Source organism: Aotus nancymaae, unplaced genomic scaffold (assembly GCF_030222135.1).
Source record: "Aotus nancymaae isolate 86718 unplaced genomic scaffold, 86718_ANA_hifiasm-v0.15.2.pri h1tg000031l, whole genome shotgun sequence".
NCBI classification, from domain to species: domain Eukaryota; kingdom Metazoa; phylum Chordata; class Mammalia; order Primates; family Aotidae; genus Aotus; species Aotus nancymaae.
This window is the reverse complement of record NW_026988444.1, coordinates 6,226,864-6,248,172: the sequence shown is the minus strand read 5'-3', so window position 1 is coordinate 6,248,172 and position 21,309 is coordinate 6,226,864. Positions and strand designations below refer to the sequence as shown.

The following is a 21,309-nucleotide window of genomic DNA, read 5'->3' as shown; positions in this document are numbered from 1 at the left end:
GGGTCTGTGAGACAATCCCCCAGGCCTTGGAGCACCGAGCTATTCACACATAGGCAGCTGCTGGAGGCCAGTGGTTGACAAAGATTCTAGAGGATACACCTGCTGGGGAATCTGAGCTCCGGCTGGAACACCCTGGTCCTCCAGCGGAGACTCGTAGCCCATGCTGAGTAAGGACGGCCGAGTCCCCCCTTATCTGCACAGCCCAGTAGATGCCTGAAACTGGAGAGCAGCAAACCTGTATACACTGCCTTTCCCAGGTACACACCCGTGACACACACTCCTGTGGTAAAGGTTAATTTATGAATTAGGTACAGTAAGAGATGAACAACAACTAATAACAATAGAATATAACAATATACTGTAGTAAAAGTTATGAGAATGTGGGCACTGTCTCTCTCTTCTAAAATATCTTATTGTGGCTGGGCGTGGTAGCTCACGCCTGTAATCCCAGCACTTTGGGAGGCCGAGGCGGGCAGATCACCTGAGGTCAGTAGTTCAAGACCAGCCTGGTCAACATGGCGAAACCCTGTTTCTACCAAAAATACAAAAATTAGCTGGGTGTGGTGGCAGGCGCCTGTAATCCCAGCTACTGGGGAGGCTGAGGCAGGAGAATCACTGAACCCAGGAGGCGGCGGTTGCAGTGAGCCAAGATCGTGCCACTGCACTCCAGCCTTGGTGACAGAGTGAGACTCCATCTTCCCACCCAAAAAAGAAATAATTTCTGGCTGGGCACGGTGGCTGATGCCTGTAATCCCAGCACTTTGGGAGGCCGAGGTGGGTGGACCACGAGGTCAAGAGATCGAGACCATCCTGGTCAACATGGTGAAACCCCATCTCTACTAAAAATACAAAAAATTAGCTGGGCATGGTGGCATGTGCCTGTAATCCAAGCTATTCAGGAGGCTGAGGCAGGAGAATTGCCTGAACCCAGGAGGCGGAGGTTGCGGTGAGCCGAGATTGTGCCATTGCACTCCAGCCTGGGTAACGAGAGCGAGACTCTGTCTCAAAAAAAAAAAAAAAAAAAAAAAACATAATTTCTATATACCTATGACAAATAGGCAGTGAAATTTTCAAAGTAATGCCATTTGGAATACATCTATTAAAAGATGGGAAAGATCTCATGAAAGCAGCAAAACAGAAATTAAAGGCCTGCCATGGTGGCTCATGCCTGTAATCCCAGACTAAGGTCAGGAGTTCGATTCCAGCCTGACCAACACAGCGAAACCCCATCTCTACTAAAAATACAAAATTAGCTGGGAGTGGTGGCGCACGCCTGTAATCCCAGCTACTCAAGAGGCTAAGGCAGGAGCATCTCTTGAACCCAGGAGGCAGAGTTTGCAGTGAGCTGAGATTGCACCATTGCACTCCAGCCTGGGCAACATAAGCCAAACTCTGTTGAAATAAAAGAAAAGAAGAAGAGAAAAGAAAAGAAGAAAAGGAAAGAGAAAGAAAGGAGGGAAGAAAGGAAGGAAGGAATTAAAGGAGATCTAAATAAATGGAGAAAAATACCATATTCATGGATTGAAAGGCTCAATTTCTAAATATGGAAAATAATACATCAGGCATACCTTAATCTCTTTGAAACAAAACAGAACAAGCAAAACTGACAAAACTTTAAAAACACCAGGCCAAATAGATTTTCAGATGCAAAGCATGATTATGGGAGACAATTTTCTAGGCACAATTAATACTGATAAAAGGCACAGTTTTCTCAGAGGATGGAATATATTCTACCTTTATATGAGAGTCTAAAATGGTTGTTACCTCGGGAGGTGCCAGTCTTGGAATGAAGGGTGGGGAGCTTCTGCTGGCAGGCGATGTGGTCTCAGGGCCTGGTGGGGCTGGGAGCGGGGGCTGGGGCTGCACATGTGGCTGTGAGGATGCCTTAAGCCTCACACACACAGAGGATGCGTGTGGTGGATTCTGAGAAAATGAGCACTGTCGTGTTTTAAAAAACCATCTTGGGCCAGGCATGGTGGCTCACGCTTGTAATCCCAGCACTTTGGGAGGCCGAGACAGGTACTTGAGGTCAGGAGTTCAAGACCAGCCTGACCAACATGGCGAAGCCCCATCTCAACTGAAAAATACAAACGTTAGCTGGGCGTGGGCCGGCACCTGTACTCCCAGCTGCTCAGGAGGCTGAGACAGGAGAATCTCTTGAACCCACGAGGCAGAGATCGAGGCACTGCACTTCAGCCTGGGTGACAGAGTGAGACTCTGTCTCAAAAAAAAAAAAAAAAGAAAGAAAAAGAAAAAGAAAACCAAACAAAAAACCATCTTAACCACTTTTTTTTTTTTTTTTTTTTTTTTTTTAAATTAAGATGGGGTTTCACCATGATGGCCAGGCTGGTCTTGAACTCCTGACCTCAGGTGATCCACCCACCTTGGCCTCCCAAAGTGCGAGGATTACAGGCGTGAGCCACTGCACCCACCCTCTTAACCACTTTTAAGTAGTGTCCAGGTCACTGGCATTAGGACATTCACATTCCTGTGCAGCCATCACCACATCCATCCCCAGGGCTCTTCTGATCTTACAAAACGGAACCTCTACAGCCACTAAGCACTAACTCCCCTCCGCAGCCCCTGGCGCCCAGCAGTCCACCCTCCCTCTCTGAATTCCACTTTCTGGGACAGTCACGTTTGTCCTTTTGTGACTGGCTGAGTTCACGGAGCATAATGTCCTCCAGGCTCATCCCCGGCACTGCCTGTGTCAGAATTTCCGCCTTTTTCAGGCTGAATAAATCCACTGGATGTAAATACCACATTTTGCTGATCTAGTCATCTTTAAGTGGACGCTTCCACCTTGATATGGGCTGAACTATGTTTCCGCAAAATTTGAATATCAAAGCCCCAACCCGAAGTCCTCAGAATGTAACTGTATTTGGAGATTAAGCCATCGCTATTAGGGTGGGCCCTCACCCACCACAGCCAGTGTCCTTAGAGGAGGAAGAGCCCCAGGGTGTGAGCACACAGGGAGAAGGCGTGTCTGCCAGCCAGAGAGAGGCCCCTGCGAGCCACCATCCCTGCCTCACCTTCACCTCGGACTTCAGCCCCCGTACTGGAAGAAAAGAAAGTTCTGCCATCTAAGCAGAACTGTAGTACTTCTTATGACAGTCCCAGCAGAGGAATGCACCGCTTCCAGCTACAGTGGATGACACTGCAGGGGTACTGAGATCTCCCCGGGGCCCGCATCCAGCGCTCGGGAGCCCCCACCCGGGGCCCGCATCCAGCGCTCGGGAGCCCCCACCCGGGGCCCGCATCCGGCGCTCGGGAGCCCCCACCAGGGGCCGCATCCAGCGCTCGGGAGCGCTCATCCGCGGTGGACGTGCTGGCTCTTATGGGAACTGTGCGTCTAATCCTCGGAGGAACTGCTGTTTTCCACAGCAGCTGCACCACTTTACACTCCCTCCAGCAACGCCCAAGTCAGCCAGTTCCTGCTCATCCTCATCAACACTGGTGATTTTAAGTAGTAGCCATCCTAGTGGTAGGAGGTTAGGGTCTCTCTGGTGCTGAGGGGACAGCAGGCTGGCGGGGTGGGCGCTGGGAGCCCGGCTGGTGCCTGTACACCAGGGTTGAAGGTACAACAGTGGTGAGGTGCACGAGATAAGAGCCAGGACCGACCTGAGCTGTGGCTGAACAGCTAGAGGATGGTGGAGGGGGCAGGAGGAGGAGGGAGGGGCCGCCCAGTCCGCTCTCCAGAGCCCTCCTGGCTCGTCCCATCAGAAGGGAGCCCCCCTTCCTGCTGTTCTTCCCACCGTGGCTTGCTCACCCCAGGCCCTCACCCCGGTGCAACTGGCCCCCGAGCGCCTGGCTACTGAGGAGGCCACCCTGGCCTGCTGCCCCTGTGGGTACCCCAGTGCTGTCCCCACCCTCAGGACCAACACGGGCGTGGTACAGATGCTGGGAAGGGCTCACCGATCTGGGGCTTGGCAGGGCTCCCAGCTCCAGCCGCCTGCTGTGTACCTGGCTGGAAGGCACAGAGGACGCAGGAGCGTATCAGCATCTGCCCAGGATGACTACACCCATCCCGCCACACCCTGCCTCCAACCCCTGTCCCCGCCCTGCCCCAGGACACTCAGGACCACAGAAGAATGTTTGGGGGTTGGGGGTCAAGGTTGGGGAAGCCCTTCCGTTGTGTGTGGGCACAGGACACGCAGGCATGGGGGGTGGTAGGCAGGGCCAGAGGGCACCGCCAGCCCTGGGCCTCCAGCTGGCTCCGCTTCTGTTTGGGCCATGCCCATGGCAAGGGGACTAGGGGTGCTGGCCCTCCTGGCCTCCAGGGACAGAGGGGAGCCGGACTGCTCCCAAAGTGGCCCTGAAGACAGAGGTGGCCGTGGCAACTGAGTGTCTGGGTGCTTCGGGTGAGAGGCCCTGTGCCCTCCATGGAGGCTCATCTCAGCTGTGCTTGGGGTGGCAGGAAGGGACCCCATGTCCACCTGTGGGCTGCTGGGGCGGACATCAGACATGGGGCCCAGGAGGACCAGGAAGAGGGCCCTCCATGGTCAGGGCCTCCTGCGTGGCCTTAACACCTGGGACCCAGCTTTTCCCCACAGTGGCCTCCTGGCGACAGATGGACCTGGGTGCCGCTGTGACCCCGTCCTGGCCTTGCCTTTGCCTGGCCAGGCCCCCCTCACCCTCCCGGGGCTCCCATCTGAACATTAGTGGGATCTGCTCATTTCTTCGCAGCCCGGCCAGGCCAGGGTGGGCAGTGATCTGACTGTGTGTTGAGGACAGGGTGGTGAAGGCTTTGGGGCTGCCAGGGGCTGCCAGGGAAACACGGTGATGCCCATCCACCCCCAAAAAGCTCTGGGCCCAGGGCGGGGGCACAGACCCAGGCAGGGGAGGGCCTCCCAAGTCGAGCCATGGTCTCCTGAGTGCTGTGTTACCTTTGACGCGTGGGTTGTGCTCCCATAAGGGCCCTTCTTCTCTGCCTCAGGGGGGGTCACATCGATCAGGACGGTGCTGTCCTCTTCCTGGACCCGCCAACGCAGCATCCCGCTCCTGCGCCCGCCAAGGCCGGGTGGGGACAGGGGTCAGAGAGGGGATGCCTGAGACCCGTCCCGGAGCCACTGCACAGGCTGCAGTGAGCTGGCTTTACAGACCCGATGTGGAGCAGAATGGGGCTGCGGCTGGCCTGGCCAACTCTCTTGGCCGTCAGCACGTGGAGAGCCCCCAGCCAGTCACTAGCCCCAGGAAGAAGCCAGTGCCGGGGATGGAGGGTCTGGCAGGCCTGGCACAGCAGGTTTCGGTCCGTCTGTCCATCCAGTGAGTGCCCGAGTCCCCCAGCCCTGAATGTCGTCCACTCTGCCTGGGTACTCAGTGGAGCCCCAGAAGGCCCAGACGCCCCCACCTCTCTTATCTGTAGGGCTGAGCCATGTGAGCCAGCGACAGGCAAGCCCTCGAGTCGCCTGCCTTTGCCCAATGCCAGGACCCCCAGGCCCTGAGCTCGGTTCCTCCCGGGGGTCCCAGCTTCCTCCCACACCTTCACCCCGGGGTCTCCCTCTGTGGGAGGACAGGTGCCATGGCTCCCAGTCTCGGGCTGGCAAAACAGGGCCAAGGAGGGGTTTTAGCCAGGGCTTGGCGCTCTGAGCGGCCCTGATGACCAGGCTGTGACCATGGAGGCGCTGCAGGAGTTCGGGATGGGGGACTTTCTAGTCCCACCCTCCACTTCGGATTAGTAGAGGCCCAGAGAGACTGAGCCCAGGCCGCCCTGCGCCTGCCTGCCCCTGCCTGCCCCTGAAGTCTGAGCCAGGCCCCGGGCTGGGAGCCTCACTACAGACTGTGGGGTGTTCCTGGAGGAAAGTCCCCAAGGAGTTTCGGCCAACACAGCAGCCCCCCGCTCCCCCATCCCGCTGTGGTGGGCAGGCCAGGCTCCTCCTCAGAGCTCTCTGCAGAAGGAAAGGGGGATGCCCCAACCCCAAGGAAGGGACCTGCTCCATAGGGGAGTCCCTGGCAGACAGGAAGCCAACCATGAGGGTGCCCTGTCCAGAGCCGCACTGAGTGTGCATCCCTCCTCATGCCCCAAGGGGCTCTGGGGACCAGGGCGGGCCTGGTACTGTCTCCCCCCTGGCCAAGGTGTGTGAAGGCCCCGGTATGCTGGGGTGCCACCCTACCTCCCTGGAGGCCAACGCTCCCCATCTCCCTGTGGCCCACACATCTAGGGTGGGTCCCCACCTGGCATAGTGGCTTCCAGAAGAGGCCTCGGATGTCATGGCCCACCTCCCAGCATGAGCCTGGTCTGGGCAGTAGAGTCGGGCCATCCCGGGGCAGAGGTGGGGAGGGGCGGTCCTTGGCGCCCCGCCCAGGCAATGGCAGCCACTCGCCTGCCCTCACCTTGCCTGCACGTGGGCGGGAAGCAGGCAGGGGAGGCACCCAGCACAGCTGGCCAGGGCAAGTCCTCCCAGCTTTGGAGCAGGATCTATCTTTGTTTGAAGAGTGGGTGTGGGGCTCAGAGCTGCAAACAGAGGCAGCCCACTTCCCTGGGCCTTCACACACCCAAATGCAAATGCTGCCGTCCTCCGGGAGCCTGATTTGCTTAGAGATGTCAGGGCTGCTGCCTTGGAGGGTCAGGTGGAGGTGGGATTCGGCGGGAACAGCCACAGGTGCCACTTCTGCTGGAAGCCCAGCCAGGAAGGCCTAGCAAGCATTCTTAACATGGAGGGAAACTGAGGCTCCTTGAGGTTACATAGCATGCACTGAGTGGTGGGCCAGGGTTTCACCTGGGGGGCTGGGGAGATTGGGAGACCCAGGTCACAGTGCTGGCTCTGCTAATGCCTGAGGGGTGACCTCAGACACATCCCATGCTCAGGGCCCCATCTGCAAGAGGACAGGAGGGGTCCTAGCCTTCCCCCCTTCCTCTGCGCCCTCCTCCTCCTCATTCTCCTCCTTCCGCTCCTCCTTGTCCTTCTATCCTTTCTCTCCCCCTCTGCCTCCTCTCCCCTCCTCTTCCTGGCCCTCCTTCCCCCTCCCCCACTGTTTCCTCTCCCCCTCCCCCTCCTCCTTCCCCCTCTCCTTCCTTTCTCCTCTCCCCCTCCCCCACTGTTCCCTCTCCTTCTCCTCATCCTCCTATCCTTTTCCCCTCCTCTCCTCTCCTCCTTTTTCTCCTAGCCCTCTGCCCCCTTCTCTCCCTCCTCTGCCCCTCCCCCCCCTTGGTGTCCAGCAGGAAGCATTCTCCTGGAGCCTGTCGCTGTGCTCACTACCTCCCAGCACCACTCCACTGGTGAGCCCCAAGCTCAGCTTGCTGTTCCAGGCGCCCCCTTCCACCTACTGAAATCCTTCCAGGCAGGCCGGGCGCGGTGGCTCACGCCTGCAGTCCCAGCACTTTGGGAGGACGAGGCGCGCGGACCACCTGAGGTTCGGAGTTCGAGACCAGCCTGACCAACATGGAAAAACACTGTCTCTACTAAAAATACAAAATTAGCTGGGTGTGGTGGTGGGCGCCTGTAATCCCAAGTACTCAGGAGGCTGAGGCAGGAGAATCGCTTGAACCTGGGAGGCGGAGGTTGTGGTGAGCCGAGATCACACCATTGCACTCCAGCCTGGGCAACAAGAGCAAAACTTCTTCTCAAAATAAATAAATAAATAAATAAGTAAGAAAGAAAGAAATCCCTCCAGGCTGTTCTGGAACCTGCATTGTGCCTTGCCATAGCGGGAAGGCCCTGTAGGCCGGGTTCCGGGTCAAGACCAGCAGAGTCTGAGGGCATCTGGATGAGAGGTCTCTGCTGTGACCAAGCTCGGCCTGCAGGCTCCTGAGATGGAGCCCTGGACATGGCCTGGACCGGGGAAGTGCTCCGGAAACCAGGAAAGCAGTGGGGAGGCAGGAGGGGAGGGAGCACGAGCGGGCACCATCTCCCCAGGTCCTGTGGCGGGCCGCCTCATCCTGCCATGGCACTCCACAGGGGAGGCACGGCTCGGCGCTTCCTCACCTGGGTGCAACTGTAGGCTGTTCCTCTGCTCAGTCACTGGCCAAGGACCCTGCCAGGAAGATGCCACCTCCCAGGAGCTCCCGGCTTCCTGCTCTTGGTGACAACGTGGCTCTGGTGGCCTCAGGGCTGTCTACTCAAGATCTTCAGGGGGTGACCACACCACAATGGGAGCCCTCTGAGGGACATGTGCACGCTCACCTAAACGGGGTCCGGGCCTGGGGAGGGTCTTTCGAGTTGTACTTTATACACTTGTGTTGGGGCGGGTGGTTTTTCAAGCTGTGTTGCTTTTGAGGGAGAATAAGGAAGGGAGGGAGGCAGGAAAGCCAGGACAACCAGCACGGTGGTCCTGCTGGGTCCCAGGCACACTGGGAAGAGCCCAGGCCCAGAACCCGCTGCACCAGCTTCCTTTGGCTGTAACTTTTTATACCAACTTTTGTAACACTTAGGGACATACTTAGGGGTGTAGCTGGTGGAAGTGGAAGTGGTGGCGGTGAACAGCCCATGCTCCAGTTCAGTGCTCCTTGAGGCCGGAGGCGCGTGCAGGGCACCCTCTGTGAGGACTCTGGCACTGTGCTGTGGCCACCTGGGAGCCCTGCCCGACAGACAGTGGCTGGGTCGCAGGGGACGGACTCTGAGTTGGCTGTGCTGCCGGCTTTCCAACCTTCCCGTCTGCAGGGAGAGCCAGCTTCCTGTGAGCTGCCCACTCTGGGCCGGGGCCTGTGTTTCCATCAGGATTCCTGTCTCCTTTCTTTGATGTGTGGGAGTTCTAAATAGTATGCCCCTGCCAGCTTTAAAGGCTGCAGACGCCTTCTTTTATCTACTGTTGCCATTATTATTTTTGTTCTACGTAAAATTTTAGGTAAACACACCCATCAAAATCTTGTCTCACAGTTGTGCTTGGGGAGTTGTTGTGTTTTTTGAGACAAAGTTTCAGTCTTGTTGCCTAAGATGGAGTGCAGTGGCACGATCTCGCCTCACTGCAACCTCTGCCTCCCAGGTTCAAGCGATTCTCCTGCCTCAGTCTCCCGAGTAGCTGGGATTACAGGCATGCATCACCACGCCCAGCTAATTTTGCATTTTTAGTAGAGATGGGGTTTCTCCATGTTGGTCAGGCTGGTCTTGAACTCCTGACCTCAGGTGATCTGCCCGCCTTGGCCTCCCAAGATGCTGGGATTATAGGCGTGAGCCACTGCGCCTGGCCTTAATTTTGAATTTGTTTTAGAGATGCCCAGGCTGGTGTCTGAAGAAATCTCAGCCTCCACCTAAGGGACTGTCCTGCACACCCCGGGGGGACCGGAGTCTCCCTGTTGATGGGCGTCTGCTCCTCCTTCCTGTGTCCTCTCTGCTTGAAGGTAAGGTTTCTGGTTTGTCTCCTACTTGTGAGCTGGATGTTTCACAACTGATTTCTGTTCTATTAATGCTACTTTAATCTTACGTTTCCCATAAGCTTTACTGATAAGCAGTCGCTCCCTCCTGCACGAAGAGTCTTGCCCCATCTTTCCTTTTACTTGTTCTTCTCTTACCTCCAGAAAAAGAATCTCATGCTTCAGATCATCAATTGCTCTGTGGGGGCACATTTTGTATCTCATTAAGAATTCTGCTTTGGCATTTCCAAAAAGCTTCACAACCACATGAAAAACTTTTTTTTTGAGACTGGGTCTCACAGTGTCACCCAGGCTGGTGCCGTGACACAATCGTAGTGTTGTTCACATAGTCTTTAACAACTGGGCTCCACTGGGTCCTCCCACCTCAGCCTCCCAGTAGCTGGGACTACAGGCGTGGGATGCCCTGCCCAGCTAATTTTTTTTATTTGGTAGAGACAAGGTTTCTCTGTGTTGCCCAGGCTGGGCTCAAGTGATCATCTCTCCTCGGCCTCCTAAAATGTTGGGATTACAGAGGTGAGCCACTATGCGCAGACCAAAGACACTGTGTTAAGTTTTGTTGGTCTGAGTGCTTGCCGCTGGCTGCTCTGAAATTGTATCTTTCCCTTTCTTCAGTTCTTTCTTTGGATTCATGTTTTATTTGGTGGAGGGCTCCTCTGAATGATTTTTCAGCAAGGGCACTCATATCCTAAATACTCATGTGCCTAAAATCTTTCTTTTGTCCTCAGACCTGAATGGTGTTTGGCTGGGGGCAGAATTCTGGGGTCAGGATCTGGGGCCACACCCTAGCCCCATCACTCCCGAAGTGTCTCTGCTTCTCGACAGGTAGTTGCTTCCTAGATTCAGGTCTTACACTGTATTTTAAGGAAGACTGGATCAGGAATGGAACAGAACCTTAAGCCCCAGGTTAGCCACTGTGCTGCCTGGAGCCTCCCTGGCAGCTGGATGGACAGTCAGCCTGGAGACCTCTGGGCGCATCCCCGCTCCACTCGTCCTAGGGAGGGCTCACAGAACCCGGAGCGGCTGTGCAGCAGAACTTCCTGGGATGAGGGAGCGGGCTGCCCCAGTGAGATGCGGCTGCTGAGCTCAAGCGTGGTGATGCGGCAGAGGCACGGAGTCTTCACTTAGCTTCCACGGTGGACGGCACAGTTCCAGAGTCCCAGAGGCAGACGGGATCTTGGTGACCACATGATGTGGCCCTCATTCTGCAGAAGAAATCTGAGACCCTGGGAGGTGACGAAGCCCTGATAGCATTAAATCTAGACCTCGGGTGTCTGTCAATGTACATTTTATATTAAAAAAGCCAAAACAATGGGGTGAGAACAGGAAGCCACTGCACAAGGGGCCAAGGGTTCCGATCCTTGGAGGCCGTCTTTGGAGACTTACTGGGCTCGCATTCTGGCAGCAGCACAGACCGCGTGGACACGGGGCGCCCTCCCCACACCCACTTGACTGCGGCGAGAACTGACGGGCACACGTGAAAGCAGTCGGCCTGCCCGGCGCTTGTTAAAGGACAGCGCTGAGGAGCACAGCACACGGGCCTGAGGCGGCTTTTACCCATGCTTTTTTAACTTACGTAATTTTTAAAAATTGGCCTTGTCTGATTTAAAAGACTGAAAAACCTCAGCTGCTGCAGTTAGGCCTGCCCGAACCCTGCTAACCAGGACTGGGGCCACCCGGACTGCACGTGAATGCCGCCAAGCCCTCGCAGGCCCTGTGTTTCACACGGCTCAGGTGGGGCCTGTGACCGCCTTCTGAGAGGAGGAAACAGAGGAATTTCTAGCAAATGAACACGATGTGTCCAGTATTCTCTCTGTGGCTACAATAACTGTCAACACTCACCAGGAGGACTGTGTGGCAAGGTTTAATCGCAATGGCATCTGAAAGCGTGCGTGGCATCACGCATCAGCTATCGCCAGTGCCTTTATTGCCATGGGGTTTGTGACTGTTGATAGAGTGACGACCTCAGGAGCAACAGGTGGGTTAAAAAACTGTGGCTGGGCAGTGCTTCTGAGGACAGGGACCCCGTGAGGAGCGAGGAGGACTCAGAACCTGACGAACGTGGCGTCGATCTGCCGCACAGAGGGGAGGGCGAGCATGACCTTTCTCCGGTACTGGGGGTCCTTCTGCAGGGGGTTCCGCTCCAGGTACACTGTCTCCAGGCTCCTGGCTCCCTTCAGCTCGTCGAGGTCGCTCCAGCTCTCAAGAAGATTGTCGTTCATCTGGGACACACATGGGAGAAAAGCCTTTAGAACCAAACAGCCCCGCCCTCACAGCCCACAGCCCCGACTCTGGTGGGGGGGCCCCTAGCCACCCTCCTCCCTCCCACTCAGAAGAGGCGAGCAGCTGTGGGTCTTCCCCGGCACCTCATGGGACCTTCCATCGCCCCTTGGTGCATCCCAGCCACCCCCAGGAGCATCCTGAGTGCAAGGCACCTATCCATACCCAACCCTGGGCCAGTCACCATGACGGGGCCAAACCCGTGTTCAGGTCAGCAGAGGAAGACCGAGCAGTACTGGCCCCTGCCTGCCACACTCATCCACAGGCAAGTGTGGAAGCAGAGTAGGCTGCACTTCTGCAAACCAATTCAGCCGTCGTTCCCAATGCCGGACTCTGTGGTGTCACCGCGACACAGCAGACAGAGACTGCTCTACCTACAGCTCTCGACTCTTCTGTAAATTACGTCTGTGGCTCTCTCCACAAGGAAGTCCCAGCTGTCACCTTCACCCAATACCACGTCCAGGAATACAGATCACGAGCAGGTGGGAGTCAGAGGTCTAAGTGGCAGGCTCAGAGCAGACTGCATTTTACCATCTTGGCCCTGCCTGCCATGCCCAGCTGGAGGGGACCTGCCTTTGGCAGGAAGAGTTCTCTCGCATTTCAAAAGTGCCGTCAGGACAAGACTACAAAGTGACTCTGATGTCACTCCGTGCGTGATGGGCATGCAGTCCACACCTGTCCAATGGATGCATGTGCCTCCTGTACTCGGATGAATTTTGGGACAACAAAGTGCCTTGGTGAGCGCCGACAGCACCAGGAAAACCAACAGGATGCATCCGGTAAGACCGAGGTGAGAGGTGGGAGGGGATGCGGGGAGAAGAGCCACTAGGCTCCAGGCCGGTGGGCCAGCCAACGTCTAACCACTAGCTCCCCGAAAAACACTAAAGCCCTCATGAGTAGTGTCTGCCAGCTTCTGTGGTCTAAACATCCCCGCCATGGCTGATTTCATGCCAGCAACATGAGTGATGTCCCCGGCTGTGGAGCTGGGACGAGACGTCACCACCAGCTCCCAGCCTAGCTGGAGGCAGCACACGGCTGTTTGCAGGCGTTGATCGGAGCTTCAGGAGCGCTCATGGGGCCCAGAACAAGGGGAGCCAGTCCAGCTTCACACCTTGTTGGTCTGACCCTCACTTTCAATCACGCTGAGTGTAGAAATCCCATGTTCAGAGCTGCCCGACCTCAGGGCCTGCCACGCATACCACAGTGGCAAGAGCAGGGCCACTGCTCCTGAGGCAGCGGCTGCACTTGACCATGAACCTACAACGGGCAGAGCCAGGGGCACTCGTTATAGGGCGACAGACTTCGACTCCTTTTACAGAGAGGTTAGGACGGGGACTGTCCATGTGGCAGAGTGCAGGCGGGGGCGTTCTAGTCTGGGGCCCACACTGCCTTGCCCACAGCTGGGCCCGACTGGGGTGTCCCCTGCTCTGCACAGCTCCCCTTCTCTCCAGGGCCCTGTCTTGCACACTGCAGCTGTCAGAGATGTTGCTCTCTGCCTCTTCCACTTAGAAGTACTGTGCTCTGCATGGGAAATGTCCCAGGTAAGGAGTGGGGCGATCACGGGGCTGGCGCTGGAACTTCCCCCTCAGAGCCTGCAGGTGTGTGCTGCCCACTGTCCACTGCCTGAGGAGAGTGGCTTCATCTGTTTCTGTCTGCGGCAGGAGGACTGGTCTGGCACCAGGTCCACTGTCATAGCTGGGCTGTCTTTAGTAACTTAACATGTGTTAGGGCCTCCCAGAGAGGAATATAATGTGCATCTCACAGGCTCAACTGTTTGAGAAACCCAATTTTTTTTTTTTTGAAACGGAGTCTTGCTCTGTCCCCCAGGCTGCAGTGCAATGGTGTGATCTTGGCTCGTTACAACCTCTGCCTCCCGGGTTCAAGCGATTCTCCTGTCTCCTCCCGAGTAGCTGGGACTACAGGTACATGCCACTACGACCAATTTTCATATTTTTAGTAGAGACGGGTTTCACCATATTGGTCAGGCTGGTCTCGAACTGTGGTCCACCCGTCTTGGCCTCCCAAAGTGCTAAGAATATAGGCGTGAGCCACTGGGCCTGGCTGCATGTGTCATTTTATAGGCTTTAAATGCCTTACAGAAAACTCATACGAAACACAGCTATCAGTAGTCATGGGAATGCCTGCTGCCATCACAGACTGGCTCCGCCTGCATTCTACAAGAGTCTCTGCCAACCTGATAGATAACACTGTCTCTCATTGTTTTAGTATATTTTTAAAATTAATGAGATACAGCCAGGCACGGTGGCTCACGCCTGTAATCCCAGCGCTTTGGGAGGCTGAGGTGGGCGGATCACTTGAGGCCAGGAGTTTAAGAGCAGCCTGGCCAACATGGTGAAACTCTGTCTCTACTAAAAATACAAAAACTAGCCAGTGGTGGTGGGAGGTGCCTGTAATCCCAACTACTTAGGAGGCTGAGGCAGGAGAACTGCTTGAACCCAGGAGGCGGAGGTTGCGGTGAACCGAGATTGTGCCATTGCACTCCAGCCTGGGTGACAAGAACAGAATTCCGTCTCAAAAAACAAAAAATAAAGAGAGAAACAGGCCGGGCGCGGTGGCTCATGCCTATAATCCCAGCACTTTGGGAGGCCGAAGCAGGTGGATCACAAGGTCAAGAGATCGAGACCATCCTGGTCAACAAGGTGAAACCCCGTCTCTACTAAAAATACAAAAATTAGCTGGGCATGGTGGCGCCTGCCTGTAATCCCAGTTACTCAGGAGCCTGAGGCAGGAGAATTGCCTGAACCGAGGAGGCGGAGGTCGCGGTGAGCCGAGATCGCGCCACTGTACTCCAGCCTGGGTGACAAGAGCGAAACGCCGTCTTAAAAAAAAAAAAGAAAGAAAGAAACAAACAAAAATCAGCAGCCAGACTTAATGGTGCACCTGCAGTCCCAGCTGCTCGGGAGGCTGAGGCAGAAGGATCATTTGAACTCAGGAGGTCGAGGCTGCAGCGAGCCATGATCATGATCATGCTACCGCACTCTAGCCTGGGTGACAGAACAAGACCCTGTCTCAAAAAAAAAAGAAGAAAGTATATCAGGCACTATTCCAGACGCTGGTGAGATGAGAGTGAGCGAAACGATATGCATACAGTGGCACATTATTCAGCCTTAAACAGGAAGGAAATACTGACACCTGCTACAGAATGAATAGTCTTCAGGACACGATGCTGAGTGAAGTAAGCCAGTCACTGACTCACAGAGACAGAAAGCGGAATATAGGAAGTTGTTGCTTGATGGGTGCAGAGTTTGACTTTTATAAGATGAAGAGTCCTGGAGATGGCTGGTGGTGACGGCCGTGCACCACTGTGAATGCAATGAATATCCCTCACTGTACACTTCAACATGGTTAAGATGGTGCGTTTTGTATGATGTATGTTTTACCACAATAAAGAAATTGGGAGGGAAAACAGAGTAAGCCAAACACAAATTCCCCTGCGCTCATGAGGCTTATGCTCTGCAATGGGGGAGACTGAGACACAAAAGGGAAATAAACAAGCAGGACTTCTACTTCAAGCCATGATGGAACAGCTGGTGCTGGGCTCCTACCTTTGTCACAAGCTACTAGAAAACAGGACAGAATATCTGAAACAATTGTTTTTATACACTGGGCAACAAGTAACACAGAACAGTGATTCCTGAGAGAGACAGGAGACAAATGAGGTGGGTGGTGAAATCATCCTGGCCTTCTGCCTGGGGGAACTTTCTGGATCACAACAAGGAGGGGGAACCCAAGCAGAGACTGGTGGCTGCACTGAGTTGAGATGGTGACTGGTTTGGGGAGGCAGAGGGAGCTAGAATGTAAACAGGAGTGAGCTCTGCAGGGAAAAAGCCTCCAGAAACCCGCATGGTATCCTCTTGAATCCTGGACTGACGATGAAGCCATGCTAGGCAGAGTGAAAAGCTAAAGGCCGGTCGAAGAACAACTGCTAGGGAGCCCCAGAGCTCACCCACGGCAGGTCCAAGTCTGTGTTCCCACCAACCACGGTGGAGAGAACTTACATTCACAGGATATTCACAGAGATCCCAGGAGGGCCACAGCTTCAAAACAGCGCTAGATTAATCTTACGGGGTAGGCTATCTAGATGTACTCTAATAAAGCTTCAGAACAAGCCTCAAAGGACCCAGCTTCTGCACTCTGCATGTAGGCAAGCGTGTTCCTGTGGCAGGAGAACATGGGCAGAGACAGAGCCAATAAAAAGAATATCAAGCTGTAACTCAGTTAATCTCCAATACGCTTTGAAGGAAAACATAAATTCCAGACATTCAACAATTTGACATCATAAAACCCAGGATCTAATAGACAATTACAAGACGTGAAGAAGGAAGGACTTAAAGGAAAACATGAATCTAACAAAGAGAGAAAGATAATCTACCCCCCCCAAAAAAAATACCAAAAAAACAACAACAAAAAAAGCCCCACAAAAACCTAAATGTTCTTTTAGAGCTGAGAACACAATATCTGGAATACAAAATTCATGACATGGGCTTAACAGCAGATTGGATACTACAGATTAAAAGATCATGATCTTGAACATGTAGCGATGGAAACGGTACCAACAGAGGCCCCAGATTCAAGCCTGAGGGTGGAACAGGGTGGAGGAAACGGCACCAGGGGAGCCCGTATAACGGGGTTCGGGAGCAAGGACGGAAAAACTTTTAGAGAAAATAATTTCCAGAAGTTTTCCACATTTGATGAAAACTGTAAATTCACAGATCAGTGATCCCTAACACATCAAAGAAAATAAACTACACCATGGCACGTTATATTCAAGTTGCAAAAAAAAAAAAAAAAAAAACCCACAAAATAAGAAACAATGATTAAAAAGAACATTTAAAAAAGCAGTCAGAGGAAAAAAAGATGATAAAAATGACTGACTTATTAGAAATGATGGAAACCAGGGCGGGGTGTGGTTGCTCATGCCTGTAATATCAGCACTTTGGGAGGCCGAGGCAGGAGGACTATCTGAGCCCAGGAGTTCAAGACCAGCCTGGGCAACAGGGCAAGATCCATCTTTTTTTTTTTTTTGAGACAGAGGTTAGGAGATCGAGGCCATTCTGGCCAACATGGTGCAATCCGTGTCTACTAAAAACACAAAAATTAGCCAGGCGTGCTGGCGGGTGCCTGTAGTCCCAGCTACTCGGAAGGCTGAGGCAGGAAAACTGTTTGAACCTGGGAGGTGAGGTTACAGTGAGTGGAGATCACGCAACTTGCACTCCAGCCTGGGCAACAAATGCAAAACTCTGTCTCAAGAAAAAAAAAAAGAGAGATAGTGCAAACCAGAGGATGAAGGAACAAAGTATTTAATGTGCTTAAAAAAGAAAAAAAACCTGTCAAGCTAGAATTGTGTATCCATAATACTCAACTTCAAAAATGCAGGCAAATTAAATAGATTTTTCAAATAAATCAAAGCTGAAGGATTAGTTTACTACAGAATGCACAATGACAAAAAAATACAATTCTTCAGGTGGAGGGAAATACCAACTGGAAACTCAGATCCACGCACAAGAATAAACAATGCCAGAAATGGTAAAATAAGTGAGTTTTCTTGTTTTAAATTTTTTTTTTTAAGACAGAGTTTTGCTCGTTACCCAGGCTGGAGTGCAATGGCACGATTTCGGCTCACCGCAACCTGCGCCTCCTGAGTTCAAGCAATTCTCCTGCCTCAGCCTCCTGAGTATTTGGGACTACAGGTTGCGCCACCATGCCCAGCTAATTTTTTGTATTTTTAGTAGAGATGGGGTTTCACCATGTTGACCAGGATGGTCTCGATCTCTTGACCATGTGATCCACCTGCCTCGGCCTCCCAAAGTGCTGGGATTATAGGCGTGAGCCACCGCGCCCGGCCTAAAATTTTTTTTTTTTTTTTTTTGAGACAGAGTTTCACTCTTTCACCCAGTCAGAAATGCAGTGGTGCGATCTCAGCTCACTGCAATCTCTACTTCCCAGGTGTAAGCAATTGTCCTGCCTCAGCTTCCCAAGTAGCTGGGACTACTGGCATGTGCCACCACACCCAGCTAAGTTTTGTATTTTTAGTAGAGACACGGTTTCACCATGTTGGCCAGGCTGGTCTCAAACTCCTGATCTCAGGTGATCCACCTGCCTCAGCCTCCCAAAGTGCTAGGATTACAGGCATAAGCCACTGCACCTGGCCATTTTAAAATGTCTTTAAAAGATTAGGTATCATGGGGATTATAAGATATTTAAATGTAAAATATATAGATGGTGATAAATTGAAAATGCATTTTAAAATTTGAATCACTAAAACAAAAACAACCCTCCCCCCAAACAAACAACAACAAGAAAACACTAGTGCAGAGGTATAGCAAATAAGCCAATAAGAGTTAAAATAGACTGCCAAAAATTAAAAAAATAAAATACAAAACTCACTCCAAAGAGAAGGCAGGAAAGAGTAAACAAATAATAGATGAGACAAATAAAAAACAAGTACTAAGATGATAGAGTTAAACTCAACCATTACACAAAAAGTACTTCAATATAATTATATTAAATGTAAGCAGTCTAAACACACCACTTAAAAGGCAGAGATTGCCAGACTGGATAAGAAAGCATGACCTAGTTATATACTTTTTACAAAAAACACATTTTTATTATAAAGGCACAGGATTAAGAGTAAATGGATGGAAAAAGATTCCATGAGAGCGCTAATCCTAAGAGAGATGAAGTGACTATGTTAATAACAGACAAGATATACTTCCAGGACAAGGACAAAGAGGACAGCAACAAAGAAGAACATTTCATATGATGGATCAATTCATCAAGAATTCCTTAATCCTAAATGTGTATGCACCTGAAAACAGACTTTCAAAACACACACAAAAAAAACAAAAAAAACCCAAAAAACTAATGGAACTGAAAGGAGAAATAGATCCATTGACAATAAAGTTGCAAGGTTTCAACATTCTCCTCTCAGTAATTGGAAGAACAAAGACAGAAAAGTCAATAAACATAGTATTTGGGTTGTCAGAAACCTGTTAAGGCTGGTTTTCTATTTCTTCTTTAGAGACTAAGGATGTGCATCTCAAATGTGATACGAGCATGGAACTGAGTCTGAGAGTTCCTGGTTTGCAACTTTCCTTCCTGGAATGCAATCTTTACCTGTAAAATGGGGTAATATGATCTTATTTACATGGTTGCTGTGATAATTAGATTAGAATGGAAAGCAGTCTGGACACCATTAAAGTGCTGTGCAAATTCTGGCTATTTTTTACTATCTTTGGTGGTCTAAGCAACAGGATTCTTCTGTGTTACAGGGTCAGGCACTATCTGACCACTAGTGATTGGTCACCAGCCTGCCTGACTTCCTGCTAGCTGTGGTGCCCAGGTTGGCCCCTGCCTGTGGTCTCAGCACTCTGTGCCCCATGCTCTGTTCCTAGGCAGGGCATGCAGAAGGAATCATAAGCTTCAGGAACATTGCTTCAGTATCAGCTCGTTTCCCAAACCTGCTCCCTAATTTTTTGCCAGGTGCCCTTTCCGTTACCTAGGTCCTCTGTCTCTGGACTCCTTACTCCTGTCATTTGGTTTCTTTGCGTAGTTCCCTGGCTTCTTTGCCAACTCCCTATGCACTGATCCAACCAGCCTACCACCAGCCACACCTTCCTTCAAGGGTGGGCTGCACATAGACCCACCTGGACTCAGGGAGGCTCCCCCTGGCCTGGGACATCTTTATCCCCTGCCAAATTCTGGCTCTGGTCTTCCCAGACATGCTCTGGTATCACATCATGACACTACTCAAGACTCAGTGCCACCAATAAGGAGCAAGGAACATTTGCAGCAAGCCACCTGTGTTCTAGGGAAACCTTTTAAGACGGGGAAAGGAAAGTGCACAGGACATTAGCAGGGTCAGCAGCACAGCTAGAGGAGAGACAAGGAAGAATGATGCCTTACACTCAGCATGAATCCCGGATTAGACTCAATGTATCTGAGGACACTACTACATTCACAGCATCAAAGAGTGACATCTGTTCCACGATCCCTGCAGGGGCCACGTGCTAGGGGAAAGGCAATGAGCCTTAGGAGAATTCCCTAAGGGACTACTAACACTGAAGACTTCAACTTGGGGATCACCTCCCAGCCACTTTGGAGGAATTGCAAAAACTTCTTACATTCTGTTTTTCTTCCCACTGCCTCCGCAACACTACTCCTGAAACGTATCTGTGACCACAAGGCAAATACAAAGCAAACTCCAAGGAGACTAACTGCAGAAGCCCATCCGACATTTCCTTCTGTTGTGCTGGAATATACCTGCACAGAATGTGTCTGCCTCTCTGCTGGGGTTTGGAAACTATTTAGTCAAATGACAATCTGAGGTTCTACCCATACCTAGATTAGGGCTTCTCTAGCCTCTGCATGTACTGCAATCACCTGGAGTCTTGTAAAGCAAAGATTTTGACTCAGTTTGCATCTGAGCTATGGTGGGACACAGGATTTTGCATTTCTAACAAGATCTCCAGTTATGCCAATGCTGCTGATCCGTGGCTCATGCTTTGAGGAGCACAGACAAAACTGAATACAAGTCTGTAAGATTACCCGCCTCAAATCTCATGACGTGACGGAGTCACTCAGCATGAAGGCTTATGGGAGACCCTTGTATTCATTCATACGACATTTTAATCAATGAGATCAGTTTAGTCAAAGTGTCATCAACCCCAGTGTGTATTAAACTTACCCAGAATTCTTGCAGCTCTGTTAGATGGCTGATGTTTTCAATCTTTTTGATTCTATTTGATGCAATGTCCAACATGGTGAGTTTGTTCTAAAAGAAGGAAATAAAATGTTTCCTGGATTACCTCTGATCAACAGTGACTTGCATGATGGCTCACACAGGTAGTGTCAGGTGCTGAGCTTAGGGCTGCAAGCACGCTGCCCTCTCTGCCCTCACAGGGTAAGGGCATACTACAGAGGGTGATGAGACCTGCCTGCTTCCTGCAGCCTTCCCTGGGACAGTGTTTCCATCAAAGCCTGCCCAGCTACCTCCTTAAGCTCTTCTGATTGTTGGGATTTGAGACTGTGTTAGACTCCAAGCCCAGTGCTCCCAGAGACTGACGGTCCCAGCAAGAACTGAGTAACTCCTGATGCTCTGAAGAAAGATTGACAATTGTAGTAACATTTCCTCAGTGCTCATCATGAAGAAATGTACGACCAAGTAATCTTCAAAACAAAGTTCCTCTTTTCATTTAGGGATGAGCAACTCGGGGCTCAGTGGGGCTAAGAATGTGCCCAGGCACACAGTAGCAGTGGGAGAGGCAAGACTCAGACCCCAGGCCCACACTCTTGTTTGGGAAGAGGCTGCCAGAAGCACGAGTGCAGAGAAAGGAGCTGTGCTGAGGACTGGGTCCCGAGGACTGGGTGCTGGGCCTGCTGAGTACCTGCTGCAGGGTGTGTGACCCCACCCGGAGACAAGAGTGTGTTTTTAGGATCTTCTACTATGAAAATGCACATCAGATACTCACTTTCCAATACACATTAGCTAAGCCTGGGCAATACTTTTCTCATAAAAAGGAGAACCTCTGACAAAATTAATTCCCTGCTCGGCCCTCACGCTCTGCTCCCTCCCAAGTCCCTTCCTTGGTTTTCTACTGCATTTTTTGGTATTCTAATTCCAAAGCCTTCCAAGTTTTAAGGGAGCTTAAAAATGTTTCAAAAGCAAACACTCCTCTCCCAGCCTCCCCCAAAATGCACCC

At 52.1% G+C, this 21,309-nt stretch overlaps 2 protein-coding genes across 3 annotated transcripts in view; both read right to left on the bottom strand.

The window, feature by feature from the left end:
• ANO7 (anoctamin 7) overlaps positions 1–6,247 on the bottom strand; it is a 34,161-nt gene extending 27,914 nt beyond the window's left edge. The window contains exons 1-3 of the mRNA XM_064383437.1: positions 6,175–6,247; positions 4,887–5,001; positions 3,916–3,967 (exon numbers count right to left, since the gene is read on the bottom strand). Coding sequence (XP_064239507.1) covers positions 3,916–3,967; positions 4,887–5,001; positions 6,175–6,212 — 205 coding nt within the window. The 5' untranslated portion in view covers positions 6,213–6,247. The remainder of the gene's footprint in view (positions 1–3,915; positions 3,968–4,886; positions 5,002–6,174) is intronic.
• A 4,331-nt stretch (positions 6,248–10,578) lies between these two features.
• The window catches only part of PPP1R7 (protein phosphatase 1 regulatory subunit 7), a 30,710-nt gene continuing 19,979 nt past the window's right edge, over positions 10,579–21,309 (bottom strand). For both annotated transcript variants that reach the window (XM_012465067.3, XM_012465068.3), the window contains exons 9-10: positions 20,295–20,381; positions 10,579–11,529 (exon numbers count right to left, since the gene is read on the bottom strand). In XM_012465067.3, coding sequence (XP_012320490.2) covers positions 11,353–11,529; positions 20,295–20,381 — 264 coding nt within the window. In that variant the 3' untranslated portion in view covers positions 10,579–11,352. The remainder of the gene's footprint in view (positions 11,530–20,294; positions 20,382–21,309) is intronic.